The 18593-nt window shown below is 43.0% G+C and overlaps 1 protein-coding gene and 1 long non-coding RNA gene across 2 annotated transcripts; both read right to left on the reverse strand.

The window, feature by feature from the left end:
• Positions 1-1968: 1968 nt before the first annotated feature.
• On the reverse strand, positions 1969-12203 carry LOC127534472 (uncharacterized). The gene is made up of 2 exons (XR_007942653.1): positions 10586-12203; positions 1969-2533 (listed from the first exon to the last, which is right to left on the reverse strand). It is a non-coding gene; the product is annotated as an uncharacterized LOC127534472 (long non-coding RNA).
• Positions 12204-12773: 570 nt separating this feature from the next.
• On the reverse strand, positions 12774-18079 carry npbwr2b (neuropeptides B/W receptor 2b). Its single transcript, XM_022218933.2, has 2 exons — positions 17774-18079; positions 12774-17284 (listed from the first exon to the last, which is right to left on the reverse strand). The coding sequence occupies exon 2, from the start codon at positions 16414-16416 to the stop codon at positions 15400-15402; it is 1017 nt and encodes a 338-aa protein (XP_022074625.2). The 5' UTR covers positions 16417-17284; positions 17774-18079; the 3' UTR covers positions 12774-15399.
• Between the last annotated feature and the right edge of the window lie 514 nt (positions 18080-18593).

An 18593-nucleotide genomic window follows, 5' to 3' on the forward strand; every position in this document is an offset into this window, starting at 1 on the left:
CTGAGAAACTAACAACCAGTGGATTGCTATTGCTTTTGATGACAGAGTATGTTAAGACTCTTGGTGAGGTTTGCTTGTGGTTGAGACGTTTCAGAGTTAGAAGCAGCCCGAGAAAGTAAAGAAATCTGGTGAAACAGGTCGTCTTTTGTGAACAGATCACCTCACCAGCAGCAGGCAATGAGAGGACAGGAATACACAGATCTTAAGCTGGTCGACTATTAATTATTCACTTGAAATGTAGCAGTCCAACAGAATTCTTTTTGGATGGTAATGCTGAGAGGCTGTCTAGTTGTGGGTGGCTTCAGGAATGGTAAAGGTAAATTTCTTCATATCTTAAGAGCTTTTGTATTTGACATTTCAAAATTTATAACAACCATGAAACAATAAAAACGGATAAAACCTTGGTGGTAGCTACATGACACGGCAGTTAAAGTTTCATCACCTTCAAAGGTTTTAAGTATTTTAATGTAATCATGGCTTTCCTTTAGCCTTAACCATAATTAATTCAGTTTAGGGTGACTTGTTTGACCACAGATGTGATAAATAATTGCAGCAGTTTCTTATAAATGCATTAGAGATCTGAGAGGGATTGAGGTCAGCGCTAATGATGTACATTCTAAAAGGCCAGTCATTTAATAGCACCTTTTAGCCTAATCTGTGCTCTACAAAGGACTGTAAAATATTTTCTGTACACGTGTGCACATGCGCGACGGCACACACCTGCAAGTAGGAATGCTGTCATGCACACTTCTCAGCTGTGGTTACTCACTGCCATCCTTAGGTGCTGTTCTATGATAAATTTCATTTGTGCTTTTAAGCAGAAGTAGTATGTTGTTTTTTTGTGGGGGGGGTTGATTGTATTGTCAACACAATATTTCAGGAACACCATAATAGAATATATTTAAATTTGGCTCAAATATTGTATTTTCACATCACTTAGGTGACCAGATTTCAAGGTCATTGTGACCTCATGGCCGTCCTGTTTTTCTGTGAAAACAAATTATCACCAACACCTGGAGGTATTTTATTCCATTTAGCACACATGTTCACTTGAACTCAGGATGTAGTGGTTAAAATTTGGTGTCAAAGGTCACTGACTTCATAAAACACATTTGTGAGTTGAGATTTCACATGGCAATTAGGACTTAATTTCACACAAATGTCTCATAGGATATGTTAAAGTGATTGCATTTTGTATCCAAAAGGTCAAAGGAGAACTTGACTCCGACATCAAAATGTTAACCAAACACTTTTTCGGCCACTATTCAATGACATAATTGGTCAACAGATACAGATTACAGGCACAAATACACAGATTTCCTGAGTTTTCTCACCATGTCTGTAGCAGAGTAAAGGGTATTTTCGTCATGTTTTTAGCTCAGAACATCATCTAAATTACTTTGGTGCTGAGCTGGCTCCTCAGCTCCCGCTTACTGAATGGCACAAATGAGTAGAGAAAGTAGGAGTGAATTTTTCACTTGCTACAAGATGGTGCGTGGATGTACTTTTAACTTGAGAAAATGGCTCTCCATTACTGTCAGAATGACCTTGGTGTTTTTGTAGAGGCATGCACCCTTTTCAGAAACGGTTACATTTAGGAAATGACTGTGGATTCCTTCAGTCCCAATCACTTCTGCATGCATGTTCTGCATTGACAATTTTGACAGGCTTGTGATTTTTGCGATTCATATATTCTGGACTGTTAGTATGAGGAGATGATAAATCGTGCTCTGTTTATTCTATGATTACATGGTGCAACAGTGGACTTTTATTGATGACAACAGATGACATTATCTTCCCTCTTCGAGACTATTCTGTGAAACGTAGGAACGTAGAAATGATCATCCCATTTGTAATGTGAGCCATGGAGTGGAATGACCAGGTAAATGGTATTGTAAGTTTTTGTGCAGGTTCTTTACATATCAGGTGGAGCACACTGATAGTTAAAAACAGAGGGCGGAAACGAGATGCCAGTGCAGACAATTTATTTACAGGGAGCGATTTCTTTAAAATCCCAATAAGCTGGTTAAAACTTCCTCAAATGCTGGCAACCAGGTTAAAAGCCAGCGGGGTGAATGGCCATTAAAACGTAAAGTCTGTTTAAAATGAATATTGAAGGTCCAAGGAGACCGGGGTAAGGTGCACGAGGTTCAGAAGCTAGTGTTCAGCAGTCTTCTTCCGGTCCTGGACTCTTCTGCTTGAAAGACAGAAAACCCACTGCCGGTATGGACGTCTCGCACCATCAACCCTCTCCCAGGGATGTACAAACACCAGAATGTTACTAAAAGCCCAAAGGGATACTCGCACACCAGGCAGAGCTATTAGCCCTGCTGCTGTGAGTGTGACACGTCGTAACGTTCTCGGTCTTTTCCTGCTTCGCCTCAACGTTTCCTTCTACCCCGGTTCCCGGCCTCATGCTGTCTCCCCTTGCCGCTCTCCTTCAACTGCCGTCCTGCTCTGTCATCCTCCACAGGCTCCTTTATAGCCCCTCTCCTTCCAGTCCAGAGCCTCTTTCTCCACTGTCAATTGGCTCCTGTGAGAGAGAGAAGGGAGAACTTTGCAGGTGCAGCATATTGCCTCATAAGAGCCATTCACTGGTAGTGGGACATCTAAAAACATGCAATAAACTCAAAACACCAATAATTAAAAACATGCAAAACATGCAAAAAATAAATCTCTAAAACAACAATAAACCCAGTCCCGACTGCTATGTGACACATTTGAAGTGGATCATGTTTAACACTTTCTTAAGTTCCTTAAGAACATCTTCTCTGGCTCCCTTTATGTTCTCAGGTCTCCACGTGTCAGATGTTGGTTGTGACTGCTTTTTAACTTCTGCTTCATTTCTTAGCAAGTTGCTCAAACTCTCAACTTCAGCACAGTTACCATAGGGCCACTCTTTAGTTTCATCTGTGTTCAAGCAAAACAAGTTACCACATGATCTGCAAGGATTCATTTTTCCTAGATTTTTGGGGTTAAAAGCCTGACACCTGACATGGGCAGGTATTTTGATGGTTCTATCAAAGTATTCCTTCTTGGACTTCTTTGGATAGTAGGTCATTGCACCAGCTTCATAATCATCCCAGCCTACAGTTTCTCATTGGGTGTACCTGCTGGTTTTGGTGATACAGATTCCCGGATATCGAAGAGAAGGACGAGGAGGAGGTAGAGACAGAGACGTATGAAGAACAGGTTGAAGTAGTTAAAGAAAGCGAGTCCGGTACTCCCTCTCCTCCCGACAAAGACAGTGGTGCAAAAGGTCTGCTACCACTCGATGTTACCGACAAAGAGACTGGCAGACCTGCCAACCTGTACGCATTTTGCGTAGCAGGTACGCAATTTGACATCAAAATACGCTGGTACGCTCCGCCTCATTAAATTACTCAAAAAGCTGAAGACATCTGTGAGTGCTGTTAGAAATGTGGACGTGCAATACTCATGCCTGACAACACGATGCAGCAGCATAGTGGTGCAATTTCAACCAATCGTCATAGAGTAGCGGAGAATAACGAGTCTGCCGAGCCCTTGTTGGCCCACTCTCTCCTGTCCTCTGCCTCCCTCCACCTCTCTCCCCGTGCCCCCACCCGCAGCAGGTGGCGGTTAAAACGGTAAAATTGTGTGTGTGTGTGTGTGTGTGTGCGCACACGCGTGAGTGTACGTGTGTGTCTTTTGGCAAATATGTACTGTTGATAACGTTACTTTCACGTTGAAAATACGATGTCATATCGGGGAAATAAGCACCGAGAGTTTTTTTTCCTATCGACATGAGCGCGAGCTGTGTGTGTGTGTGTGAGATTAAGTGGTACTCAAAATATTTCGCCATGGTTGGCAGGTCTGGATTGGTGTAAAAGGACCCTCGTCCTTGAACACCAAAGGTGAGGATGGAGGTGTTTCCAGTGGTAGAGACATGTTTAAGTTTTTTTTTTTTTTTCAAGCTCTGATGCAAGTTCTTGAACACTAGCTCTTTAAAGTATTGGGTTAGGCAGGGTCCAGTGATGTGTACTAGGAGGAATTTTTTTTAACCAGCAAAATAACCTCAAAAACGGGTAAGAGGAATGTGTAAACATATCTGAACCACATTGCTTTCATTGTTGAAATTCTCCAAGACAAATTCATCTGCAAACTCACTCAAGGTTGCCTGACGACTGGCCCAGTAATACCATCGACTGGAGAGAGAACTTTTTGTCTCTCAGACATCCATACTGTAAAGGAATGATTGTGGTACCATTAGCTTCAGTAAATTACAAATGATGTTGATCCCAACAGTCCTGGTTGTATTACTTTTCTGTCACGCTAATGGTGGTTCTTCCTGAGAATGGGTAGGTTTACCCATCCTGTATACTGTAAAGGATGGCAGATTTATTGTAGGTGAAGGTACAGAGTTGAAACAAAGGAAGTATTTGTAACCTTCTTGACCTCTCTCAGCATTCCAAAGAGGCCAAATTGTGTCTGTTACAATAAACAAGCATGTAATATACAATATGTGCAGCATATATACAGTGGTCCAGGGCTGGGTTACAGAATGCGTTCTTCCAAACTGATTTTAATGTTTATCAGAGTGATGGCCTGTTGGAAGAAACTGTTCTTGGGTTTTGCTGTAGTGTTCAGGGTTCTGTAGTGTCTACCAGAGGGGAGAGGTTGGAACAGATTGTGTCTGGAGTGGAATAGGTCTGCAGTGATGTGACCAGCCCTTGTCCTCACTCTAAATAACATGCAAGTTCTGGATGGAAGGCAGGTTGGCCCCAATGATCTTCTCTGCAGTCTCGACTATCTATTGCAGTCTGTCTCTGCACTTCAGTTCAATTCCTTTTGGATGGCTTTTCAAAAAGTACAGAAAAATACTGAATTATCACACTGTAGAAATGGAACAGCATCTCCAGGACTAGGTTGAACTTTCTGAGCTAACAAAGGCAGCACATTTGCTACTGGGTCTTTTTTTTTAAAAATCGTGTCTGCACTGAGTGTTCACTTCAGATTCCGAGACAAATCTGAAGGTTTCCATGGTGGACACAGTGCTGTTTAGTGTTGTTGGGGTGGACAGTGTAAATGGCCTCCTCTTTAAGTCCATCGTCATCGCCACAGTTCTGAGTGTGTTCGGTTCAAAGTTGTTTTGATGACGACACTAGAGGACCATCCGTTCAATTTACTGCATGCATGTAGAGTCCTCACCATCCCGGGTGACACCAATGACCACAAAATTCAAGAAATGTACAGATTGGTCCTCTGTAGTGTAGAAAGGGAAGAGCAGATCCCTGGAGGGTACCAGTAGTGATACTCAAGTATAAATAGAAATAGAAAGTCTTTATTGTCATTGTATACAGGTATACAACGAAATTGGGAGTGCTGCTCCATTTGGTGCTTGGAAAAATATATACATTACAATAAAGAAATGAATAAAATAGAATAAAATACGATAAAACACAATAAAATACAGTGAGAGAGTGGCAATTATAGAAAAAAACAAGCTTTAAATTGCACATACTGATAAAGTGACTTTGCATATTATTGAATGTATGATGTGTGTTCCTAGTGATATTATTGTGTTCATGTTTTCTTGTTGTTCAGAGCACTGATGGCTCTGGGGAAGAAACTGTCTGAGTCCATTTGTTCTTGTTTTCTGTGCTCTGTAGCGCCAACCAGAGGGCAGAAGGTTGAACGGATTGTGACTGGGGTGGGATGGGTCTTTGATAATGTTTGTTGCTCTGCTGAGATAGCGAGAGCTGGCGATGTCATCTAGGGAGGGAAGGGGGCAGCCAGTGATCTTCTGGGCGGTGTTGATCACTCTCTGCAGCACTCTGGTATGCTGGGTGCACTGCAGCCAACAGGACACTGTGATGCAGTATGCCAGGATGCTCTCAATGGTGGCTCGGTAGAAGGTCAACAGCAGCTTCTCCAGGTGGTTTTCCCTGAGCACTCTCAGGAAGTGGAGTCACTGCTGGGCCTTCTTCACCACTGCTGTGGTGTTAACAGTCCAGGAGAGGTCATCAGAGATGTGAACGCCCAGCACTTTGAATGAGTGGACCCTTTCAAGGCAGACCCCATTGATGAGGAGTGGGGCCGGGTCCAAGCTGCATTTGCGAAAGGCCAGGATGAGTTCTTTTGTTTTTGTGGTGTTCAGTATGAGATTGTTCTCTGAACACCACACTGACAGTCTCTCCACCTCATCTCTGTAGGTCAACTCGTCTCCTCCTAAGATGAGCCCGACCTTGGTGGTATCATCCGTGAATTTGATGATGGAGTTGGAGAGATGGGTAGGTGTGCAGTTGTGTGTGTACAGTGAGTACAGTAAAGGACTCGGTACACAACCTTGTGGGGAGCCGGTGCTGAGTGTTATGGTGGGGGAGTGGTGTGAGCCAAGTCTGACAGTTTGTGGGCGGTCTGTCAAAAAGTCATTTATCCATCTGCAGATGGATGTGGGCAGTCCAAGGAGAGAGAGTTTGTCGACCAGAATGTCCGAGATATTAAAGGCTGAGCTGTAGTCGATGAAGAGCATCCTCACATAGTTCCCCTGGTGTTCCAGGTGACACAGCGCTTTGTGAAGAGCTATAGCAATGGCGTCCTCAGTGGATCTGGCATGTTCAGAAGGGTCGAATTATGGCAGAGGGATCTTGGTTCCAAGTCTGTAGTGTTTAGGAGCATGTTTCAGGCCATTTGGAGTCGATTGGTAATGGTTTGTAGTGATGTTTTTTGTAAGTGTGTTCCCTGTAGGTGGTGCCAGGGAGCTTCCATGCATCTGTCCAGTGTCCAGCATGAAAATTGTAAGAACAGGTGTACTCTTTGGTTGTGGCCCTGTGGACCCTAGTTATGGTTTCTACTGAGCAGAGTAGACTGCTCAGTTGAGGCCATGACTAGAGTCCACAGGACCAGAGTGACATGTAAGCCCCCACACCACATCAAGGTAGAGTCCAATTTGGGAGTATTTTTAACAGAACAATAAATTTACAATAGTTATGTACCAATAAAAGTGTAATGCAAGTGTGTGCAGTGTCTGTGTCTAGGGTTGTGTATCTGTGCTAAAAATAAAAAAGCAAAGACTCAGATGCCCCACAAGTTTCCCTTTTGGAGACTTTCAGTTTTTATTTCCTCCTCATGAGCTGCCACTTGCTAGTAAAGGCCCTCTTGGTCCTTGTGGGGACACCTGTGTCCTTGCATGTTTGCAAGTATTTGTGGCAGGCCTTTTCTCTGCCCAGGGTGAAGTCAATCGTGCCAATGTTTTTTTTGTTTTGTTTTGTTTTTTAAAATTTGGCGGCCATAAACACCCCCCTGGACGTATCTGGCCGGACTTATCTGGGTTGGCGGCCTGCACATCGTCCTCCATGGGTTGTTCCTCCTCCTCCTTCTCATGGAATATCCTTCCAACCACAGGTTTGGGAGGAGGGCCCATACGGTAAGGAATTGCATCGTGCAGGCGCCATACAGAGAGGCCAAATACTTTCGGCAGCAGGAACCTGGATTGTATGTTAAGTGCCTGCAGCTGGGCTTGGGAGTACTCCATCTCCCGGAGGAGCCTGCCCAGCTCCTTATAGCAGACAAAATCCCCATTCATCAACATCCCCACCCTGGAGAGGAAGGTGAGGATGTTGAGGGTCTTTGTGCGTCCCAGGTTATTAGGGAGTCGCATCAGGCAGGCCTCCATCCAGGGCATCCCGTAGTCAGTGTACCTCTCCACATTGCGGTGGTATGACAGGTTCCGCCGCTCTATTTCTATAGCAACGTCCCCTGTCAGTGCACCTGCCAGGCCCGCAATGGAGGGCTTGCCGCTGCCATCGTATACCTTGACGTAGTCGAGGAAGTTCCAGGTGAGGATTTTCCTCTTCCTGACATCCCTGTATTTGTTGTCCGGGAAATACTTGAGCTGGAGGGTTGCAAAGCCCAGCTGCAGGCACTCCGCTACATCTTTCCCCAGCTGTCTTGCCCGCTGGAAGACAAAGGGTGTGGAAAAGGCATCCCTGGTTGCCAGATCCTGGCACAGAGCATCCACCGTGATGGTCCCCTTCATGGGCCTAGGAGGAGGTTGGCCCACCTTCAGATTGCCAATGATGAAGCCCTTGTTGGCTTTGTGCAAGTCCTTGAAAAAGACATGTTCAAGGGCCTTGCCCACCAGCACCGGCTCTGCTTGTAACAGGGCCATAGAACATTGGACTTTGTCCACCAGGTCACTCATATGGTCAATATATTTCTCCGCACGTCCCATCATAGCCTTGTTATACTGCGGGTGTGACAGTCCCGCAGTCACAATGGTGCCAGACACCGGGTGTTTGAACAGAGAGCGGACGTACAGTGGCAAAAACGGGATCTTTTCTGGTACACACAACATACGGAAGTCACAAGCAAAGTCGAGAGGCCTCCCCTCCAGGTTCGACTGGAAGTTCACAGCCTCATGCATCCCAAGCACACTGAAGACTTTACCAGACATCCCCGCCAGGTCCTGCAAGCCTGCCCTGGACCACAACCGCATGAACGTGGGGTCAACTGGTGTGATACTGCAGGCGGCATGGACTGACGTGGCCCTGACTGCCTCCACATCCACTATTTCCGTCACGTCTATGCCTGGGCTTCTTTGGCCAAATCGCAACAGGGTAACTATCACATCGAAGTGGTAGTCTCCTGACGCCAGGCTCATAGCCTGGTCCAGTAGTGACAAAATGAAGTGCTGGTCCTGACGGAGCACTTCCATGTGTGCCAAGTCTGAAAAGACTTTTTTTTTTTTTTTTTTTTTGCAGGGACGGCCTGGGTTTTTCCTCAAAGGAGAGGCCCTTTAGCAGCTGTTTAAATCTGTATACCACCCTGTTTAACAGCTGGAGGATCCCCTCCTTTACCCAGATGAGGTTATTGTACCTGGGGTCTGGGATCCCCACTATGCTTTTTGGAATACATGCGAGATTTACATTGTAGCCACCGTCTGCGGTGGCTATGCAGACCCCCAGCATTCCGTTCTGAAGCGTCTTTAATGCCGCCTGCATTGTTCCTACTAATGATAGATGTTTTTTCATCAGTGGGAAATGGGTGGAAAGATCTTTCTCTCTCAGGCCAAGTTTTTATTTTCATTGTGTATGGCTTTGTTTTCCTCCGGAGAGTGGTGTATGCAGGCGTGAGGGACAAGCACAGATGATCAGACCCAGTGAGGTGGGGGAGGGAGGTGGCTTTGTAAGCATGTTTAAGGTTGGAATAAACGTGGTCCAGTGTTTTCTCCCCTCTGGTGGCACAGTTCACGTACTGGACGAATTTAGGGAGCACAGGCTTTAAGCACGCTTGGTTGAAGTCCCCAGCAACGAGAAAAACTCCATCCGGATGGGCGAGTTGCTGTTTGTTTAGGGTAGCGAGCAAAAGGCTAAGGGCCGTGCCGATGTTGGCATCCGGTGGTATTATCTACCGAGAGAGCTGACAGTAGTTATTGTGACGGCTATTTACATAAGGTCTGCACAGGACTGCCAGAACCTCTAAATCAGGTGAACAGAGCGTGTCAATGATCCTGCTCTTACTACACCACTTGTTGTGCACGTAAACACAAAGCCCCCCTCCTCTGCTCTTACCAGAGTCTCTGTTTCTGTCGTGCGGCCCGCTAGCTGAACTGCAGCGTTGGGGATCAGCGGGTGAAGCCACTTCTCCGTGATGAAAATAATGCTGCAGTTGTGGACAAAGCTGGTTGCGGTAATCGTTGGCTCCAATTCGTCCATTTTGTGGGTGATAGATCTGGCGTTGGTGAGGAAGATGCTCGGTAGCAATGGTCTGTGGGGATTTTTTCCTTAGGCTAGCATCTAGTCCCGACCAATATCCTCGTTTCTGCTTCCTCTGTCTCCGCCGTCTGCACAGCTTGGTTTGTAGGCTGACCAGCCACAGAGATCCTGGTGGTCTCGTATTGTCCTTCGGTATACTGTGGGTTTGCTGGTATTCCCTTGTTACGGCCAAGGTGCACCTTAGACTGATATCAATGAGATTCTGGCGACTACAAAAGTGATTTGCTGTACAAAGTTTTAACATTAACAAACACAGAGCAAAAAAAGAAAATTCCAAACTGGAGAGCTGTGAGCCGCTGCACCCGTGTGCGCCGCCATTTTGAAGAAAAAGAAAAACTCATTAGTTGAAGTTTCATCCAAATGTGCAAATCAATCAAGTAAAATGAAATAATGTAGGGTGTGAAAAAGTGAAGACCAGTCAAAATATCCTCTCTTCTCCAAAAGTGTCCTCATTTCAGTTTCTAAAACTCAGGCTGGGTCTCACAAAGATGGTTAGATGAGAACACACCCACTGTTTCTGTGGGGCTATTTTTACTTGCTTCCACCTGCCAAGTCTTTGTTTGCAGTCAAAATATCAGACAGACTTATCTGACCTACTGAAGGTGACACATGCACACAAACACAGCAAGAGGATGCACAGACCAACACTGCCCTCTAGTGGCAGAGACATGCAGTTACAAACACTGTTACTGGCATTTTTATTAAAAAAAAAAAAAAAAAATTGCATCCTTATCAAGCTGACCACAAGGAGATGCTCATCCATTATTCTTTTAGACCAACACACAGGAGGTCACATGCACAATAAAAGGGGGCTGTGAAGAATGTACATTTTATCCTTAAACACTGACATTTTATGCTGCTGAGCGTCCTTTGTTTAAAGTGGAAACAGTTGAGTGTTGTTGACATAACACAAAAAGAGAAAAAGCGACACAGGGAGACATGAAAACAAAGTGTTAGGATGATAAAGAGAGACAAGCATAACAGTAATGATGTGAATAAGAGATTTAATACGGTGTAGAAAAGCTTGACAAAAGGAACATAGTTTTTTTTTCCCCATCAGAAAGCAGGAAAATTGTTGAGGTGGATTCGCCACATTTCTCCCTCTTTCATCTTTCCTATAACTAAATCCTATGAAACCAGTGTACAAATTAATGAGGAACAGAATCAGAATACCAGTGAAGAAAGCAAGTCATGTTTATCTGCATAAAAGCATAAGGAAACAAATGAGATGAATAACAATAAATATTGTTAAACTACACATATCTTCATGCAGTAAAAAAAGCTGTGTGACGATGAAACCTTTTAAACTGCACTGTAGTGTGTCATAATAAATTATACTGAATACATTTTTTTCACATTTCTATTTCTTTTCATGTAAATATTTTTAAATTTGTCTTAATATCCTTATGTTACTGTTTTTCTCATTTTATTACAGTGTGTACACTTCACCTTTTTAAATCATAGATGTGCTTTTCTTACTGTCACTTTGCTGCTGTGACATTGCAGATTTCCGCTTGTGGGACTAATAAAGAATATTCTATTCTTTTGACTATCAAACGGTTTAAGCACATACTTTTTTGTTGCCTTTCTGTGAACACTTTATATTAATAGTTTCTTTGTTTTTAGGGAGGGATACAGCTTTGAATAGTGCAACTGCTAATGTGAATAATGGTCATTGTGAGGAAAGGGGTTAAAGATTATTCAATGTTTTTATATCATTCTTATTTTATGCAATTTATCATCTAGGAAGAAATAATCTGAATATGGTGGCACACAGGACAATCTATGTGGGATCCATAAAAAAGTATAGATTGTTCATGGTCATGAAGCAGGGCTGCACAGTGGTCTACTGGTTATCTCTTAAGCCTTGCAGCAAGAAGATCCCTGGGTCAAATCCTGGCCTGGGATCTTTCTGCATGGAGTTTGCATGTTCTCCCTGTGCATGCGTGGGTTTTCTCCAGGTACTCTGGCTTCCTCCCACAGTCCAAAAATATCCATCCATTCTCTATACACTGCTTTATCCTCACTATGGTCACGGGGGGTGCTGGAGCCTATCCCAGCTGACTCGGGCGAAGGCAGGGGACACCCTGGACAGGTCGCCAGTCTGTTGCAGGGCTACATATACAGACGATCACTCTCTCATTCATACCTACGGGCGATTTAGAGTAATCAATTAACCTCAGCATATTTTTGGACTGTGGGAGGAAGCCGGAGTACCCGGAGAAAACCCACGCATGCACAGGGAGAACATGCAAACTCCATGCAGAAAGATCCCAGGCCCACCCCGGGATTTGAACCGGGGATCTTCTTGCTGCAAGGCGAAAGTGCTAACCACTACCCCACTGTGCAGCCCGTCCAAAAATATGCTGAGGTTAATTGGTTACTCTAAATTGCCCGTAGGTGTGAATGTGAGTGTGATTGTTTGTCTGTATATGTAGCCCTGCCACAGACTGGCGATCTGTCCAGGGTGTCCCCTGCCTTTGCCCGAGTCAGCTGGGATAGGCTCCAGCGCCCCCCTGCGACCCTAGTGAGGATAAAGCGGTGTATAGAGAATGGATGGATGGATGGTCATTAAGCAACATGTTATTCAGAGCAACAGTGAAGTTCACTGATGCGTTGTTATTGGTCCCTGGACAACAAGAGAACCCAGCAGCACACAAGAATAACATACAATTATTGATACAAAACTATCCTGTATCTTTTTTGCTGTAAACCTGCTCTGCTGCACTGGATCCCCCTGGACGATTTGTAGCCACCGGACAGCCTAGCAGTGCATCATGGACACAACAGGCTGTTGCTGCGATTGAATCCGTGACCTTTTCCTGACTAGATGCACTAACCGCTAATCCATTCTGCTGCTCTTTAGCTGGTATCTGATGTTAGCCCCCACATAAAGAATCTCCCCGGTCACTCTGACACCATCCCACCCCTCTGATGATTCTGATAAGAGTAACAGTCTGTCTTCATCTGCATGTAATGCATGTCTTTTCAATGTACAGTGGCTGTGGAAATCTAGAAGTGAATGTTTCTGCACGATTTATGATTGAAATATCTGCACATTTATTATATTTTGCAAGCAACTTTGGTTCTAAAATATCAGACACAAATACTGGTGGGGAAATGAATATATATTAATCATTAAATCAGCAACAGCTAATGACAGACATGAAAGAATACACAAATAAATGACATGAGATCTCATGACTTTAAATGCTGCATAAGACAATGATTCAACTTAAATCATTTCTTGTTTGAGTGACACAGTTTGTAATCTTGGAGAATGTTTGATTATACATGACTATACATTCTTCTGTACAGTTAAATCACAAAAGACTGAACTATTTACAGTTCATAGTATTTGTTGCAGTCAGAGCCATACAGATAAAGCCTTGTGCAAAACAAAACAGAGGAGGAATAAAGTTTTTACATTTTACAGCAATTAGAGGTTGCAAGACCTTACAGTGGTGCTGGGTGTTGTGATTTTAACATTTAAAAGAGCACGATGTGTAGAATTAAAAAATACTCAAGGAAGTAGACTGTCTTTTGAGACAGTTTACTGTTAAACAGTGCAACAGGGGAGACAGAATGCAGGATAAAAGAGCAAAAAGCTTGAGTGGTAGTTCTCTATGAAGTAGTGCGTGGTCAAGCTTCAAAGCTTCCAAACCTCTGGGAGAAATCTCAAACTGTCAAAGAAACCAAATTTGTCACGCACATGTTATACTTTAGCTCCCAAAAGTATACATCTGTTATTTTCCTTTTTGAAAACTTTTATAGATTACTGAGCAAGACAATACTAAGATTTCATTTTTAATGGGAAGGATCGAGCTTCAAACATGCAAAATTCTGATGATGAAGATATTGCCATTTGAGATTGATTTTTGTTGTGTTTTTGTTTACGTTTTTCATTGAATTTTGCTGTTGTTCAGTGCTATCTTCTACAGAGGTAAGACATAAACTTTCCCTCTTTGTCCCTTTTAGATTAAATGAATGAGACTTCAGAATGTAGACTGGTGAGTTTTACTATTTTGAGTCTTTATGAATTACAGATACTTAAAAAAAAAAGTTGTGAATGGAGAAAAAAATGTTATGTGGAAAGAGAAAATGCACATTATCTTTGTATCTGAAAAATGAACATCATAAAGACACACATGGAGACATGCAACTCCCCTTAATAGTGTCTTTGCTCAAAAGCTGTAAAAGGCTCCGGCTGCATTTTCAGGTAATGCCACCCTGCCGACAACAGGGGGCAATATAAGCTCACAGAAACAAGAAATCTGTGAAGAGAAACACAGAATACATTTTTACATAGCCCTCCTGTCCCATGCCTGGTTAATATCAGGCCTACAGTACTGTTGTCAGGGTTGGTAAGATTCTTTTGTGAATGACTTGAATGATACATATACATTCTGGCAACAAACAAACAAAAAAACTAAACAGAACTTCACCCTTCATCCAGACACTGAATATTATAAGAATCTGCACGTTGGTCCTTTAATTGTTCAGACTGAAACCTGCTTGTTTAAACCCCCCAAAACAGAACCACAACACTTAGATAATCTACAAAGTTCTATCATTTCCTTTGGGACTACTTTGTTCCAAACACAAGTCATTTCAAAGGCAGATTAAGTGTTTGCATACATGATCTCACAATTTCTCACCTTACCCCACCAGCACTGATTATGAAACATAGTTTCCCCCTCCAGTTTTACAGTCAACCTCAATAAGCCATTCATATCAGACACCTGTGTTCCCTTGTCACACACCATGCTACCCTCGTGACGCTGATTTGATTGGCAGCATGGAAATCAGTCTTGCTGTTCAGTTTTCTTTCCACACAGCAGATGTTTGCCTCCTCACAGGCAGTCCTGTGGAAACGGGACGAGTCCAGTGAAGGTCACAAGCGTTTGCAATGACCCATCTTGGCTCTATATTTAGATTAGTTAACGAAAGAAGAAAAGAAACTGACAGCTGCAGTCTTAGCCTTGAAAATAATCAATTTTCAGACAATGATGTTTCAGGTGACTCTAACAGTCACAACCTGCTGTTTTATTGTTTGTTTTTTCAGATTTTTAAAATGTCATTATTGTCCTCTATGTCAACCAACATCATCCCCTATTGCAAGCAATATTGTCTAGTTTTATCAACTTTGTGCTTTCAGAGCCACTGAAAGCTGCACTAGGTAAGTTCTGCATAAGTCTAACAGCCTTGCTCTGACACAAGACTCTCACTCATGTATAAGATGTCTCTATTTGCTGTTTGCACTAATTGACTTCTGCCAGCAGCACATCATCTCCACTCACCAGAAGTGATGACATTAAGTTGTCTGCATGTCATGCTTGACTTTTAAATCGAGACAAAGCTGGACTCAGAAATAAACTGGTGTTTTTCGTTGCTCATTATTTTGGATTCCTGTAATGTAAATCCTTTATACTACAGTATGACGTTAAAAAAGCTGCATGCAGTTTACAGGCATTTTTATGTTCTGTTTTCTAGTTTTTCTTTTGCTATCATGCACAAACAATGTGCAAAATTGCCTAGTGCAGCTTTAACAAACCAGTGAAATTTGCATGACATACATTAGGATATCACCCCTTTCCCCATTCTATTACAATTTGCTTTCCCCACAGTTAGTCCTCTGCAACAGGTTTAACATGTCGTACATTCAGGCCGGTCTGCATTCCAGCATTTTCTTGAAGGCTTTCCTGAAGCTGTCGTCCAGGAAGGCGTAAAGAAAAGGGTTGAGGCAAGAGTTGGCATAGCTCAAGCTGGTTATGAAGTAGGAGATCCCGATCAGCAGCGGCGTGGTCCTCAGGTCTGTTGTCAGAGCCACGATGGTGCTGAGGTGGAACGGGGTCCAGCAGAACAAGCAGACGGCCAAGACGATGAACACCATGATGGTAACTTTCTTCTTGGCCTTGTCCAGAGCCTTGGCATTGCTGTTGAGCCGCATGTTCCTCAGCTTGTAGAGCATCATGGTGTATAAGATGCAAATTGTTGAGACAGGGATGGCAAACCCCAAAATGAGTGTGTAGATCCGACTTGTTTTGAACCACAAGCTCTCAGGGCTAGGGAAGCTGAGCACGCAGCTCTTCCTCTCATCATTTGGGCTGACGTAAACCCCAGCGAACACAGTAAAAGGCATGACGATGAGAATGACAAGAATCCAGACGCACAAAGAGATGATTTTGGCTGCTCGGTAGGTGCGATAAGGCATGCGTTTGGACCTCACTGTGGCCAAGACAACTAGGTAGCGGTCTATGCTCATGACTGTGAGGAAATAGATGCTGGAGAATATGTTGTAGTGGTCTATGCTCAGAATAACTTTGCACAAAACCTCACCAAAAGGCCAGTAGTGCAGTAAGTGTTCAGCTATGCTGATTGGCAACACCAAAGTAAACAAATCATCCGCAATAGCCAAGTTCAGGATGAACATATTAGTGACTGTTTTCATTTTGGGGGCTTTGAGGATAACATAGATGACAGCTGTGTTTCCAGTCAGTCCCACTGCACAGATTACAGAGTAGATGATCGGTAAAATGATGTACAGGTCAGCGTAGAAGTAAAACTCAGAGGGAGGAGTGCAGTTCAACTCAGTGCGGTTCCCTGACGTGAGGGAGTAGAAGTCCACAGAGTCATTACATACAGGCAGTGCACCGCCAGGGGTGGAGACATTCTCCATGTTTGAAGAGAGAGGAGTAGCTGGACAACAACTAAAAGTCTGTTAGCATTGTGACACAACAATCCACTGATTTTCAAGAAAATTCTTATATTTTCCAAGAAAAAAAGTGCCTTTTTCTTCTGTTTTAGACATTTTCCCTCACAAGATACATCAGACATGTATCATTGAAGCAAAAATGCTGCAGTTCCGAAGTTTAAAAAAAAAAATTATCGCTGGAGAAAGGAACTTAGGATGAGACGACTAGACAACAACAACACTTTTAAAGCTGAGGTCCAGGAATCACCAGCAGGCAAATGAGAGCAAAAGATCCAATAATTTCACTGTTGTTTCATTTTCTGGAATGTTACAAAAAGAGAGAACATCTTACCTCCTCCACCTACTGTACAGACAGTTATAAAGTGATAGGATACCATGTGCATTATTAATATCCTATCAGATTGAATTTCTCATTAGAAAATCTCACTCTAAGAGAGTCCCTTCACAGTGAATTTATTTAGAGTCCTTGGTATAAAAACGCCTCCGATGCCCAGCTTCACGACTGCTCCATCAGCAGTTTTGTTTCAGGATTAATATTCAGTTTCCAGCTCTTCACACCTTATCTCCTCAGGGATTCACTCGTTCACTTTTCCTTCATGGAAAAAAAACATATATATATATAAATAAATCACATCCCAAATGGCCTCCTCTGATTCTCTTCTCCCACGATGCCAGAGCCTTGAAATGAGTTTTTTTTTTTTTTTTTAAAGGCTGAACGTGAACACGACGAGGTTTACGATGGTTATTTATGGATTGGTGTTTCCTCTCTGTGCTTCATGTGCGCTCTGGAGAAGGTGCCAGCGTTTTACGCACGAGTGGCGCATCACGAAATCTGGGCAACAGAGAGATGTGAACATCAATTACTTACCGTGCATGCATTTAAACATCACTGAGCATGGAGTTAATGGACTTGAATAGAGAACAAGCGCAGACTTTACTGTTAACTGGCTGAAATCAATACAGACGAAAATCAATGTTTCGGCGATGGAGACAAAATTAAGCGAAAAAACAAAAAAAGAACTGGATCGAATTTAGAACTCCAAATTTTCTCTATATATAACAAGATGCAAACACCTTTTTTCCTCTAATCAACATGATGTAGCCATGTAGCATGGATAAAATATAATATTTCTATGTTAAATAAGAAACTGGGAAAGACTTTAAAAAAGAAAAGAAAAACATCAAATTCTTAACCTAAAACCACCGGTAATGATCTACTATGAGGTAGCTTTACTGCACAACCAAACGTTAACAAATCACAGCGTATTAAGAGAAAGTATTTAACAGATAAAGTGTTCTGAGAGAGTTCAGGCGGGTTTACCCTCCTCTGTGTCCCAGGTAAAGTCTCTCTCCTCCGGTGTTGCCTCTGTGGAAGCAGCGCTGCGCTCCAGCCTCAGCTCTCCTCTCTGTCTGACTCTCCCACAGTCCTGGAAGGCAGCGGCACCGGCTGACGTCAGTCCGAGATCCCCGTGTCAATCATGTGAAGGTGGCCGGTTCATCCAATCTTCCTCCAAAGTGTCCTCCACAGGTCAGAGTGTTCATATCCATGCTTTCCTGCCGCCGTTATCAGCGAGCTTTCAGAATCACCGTGACGTTCAGCACTGTGCTTCCCACCTACAAGTGCCATGCAAAAACTGTTTGCCCACAAATACAGTAATGTTCTGTGAAATTTTTACATATTTCTCACACTGAAACGTACCAGATCATAACAATAAAATGTATCTTATTTGAATATTAGACAGACATAACCCACAAATAAAATGCAATTTTTAAATTACCGTTTGTTGAAGAATTAGTGAAAATCTGTGTCACTCCTGAAAAAAAGTAATTACCCCCCTACATCTAATAAGTGGTTGGTTCCCCCTTGGCAGAAATAACTGCAGTCAAATGTTTATGATGGCTTATGAGCAACCTTTTACATCATCAGGGAGGAATTTTGTCTCACCCTTGTCTCCAGATCTGTTTTATTATTATGATTTATTATGACTGTGAGAATCCAGTTGATCCTATGAGCAAGTGATTTTTGTTGGATTTTTACTTAATTTAACAAAGGTATCAGCACAAATTGAGCTCTGTCTTGTAGCTCAGAGCAATTTGTTTCTGGGGGATGTTTACTGATTCTAAGATGTACTTTAGCACAT

This window comes from Acanthochromis polyacanthus, chromosome 6, assembly GCF_021347895.1.
Source record: "Acanthochromis polyacanthus isolate Apoly-LR-REF ecotype Palm Island chromosome 6, KAUST_Apoly_ChrSc, whole genome shotgun sequence".
In the NCBI taxonomy this organism is placed as follows: Eukaryota; Metazoa; Chordata; class Actinopteri; family Pomacentridae; genus Acanthochromis; species Acanthochromis polyacanthus.

What these genes read in the sequence shown, in the direction of transcription:
- npbwr2b (XM_022218933.2), bottom strand. Translation starts at nt 16,416, where the DNA reads ATGGAGAATGTCTCCACCCCTGGCGGTGCACTGCCTGTATGTAATGAC.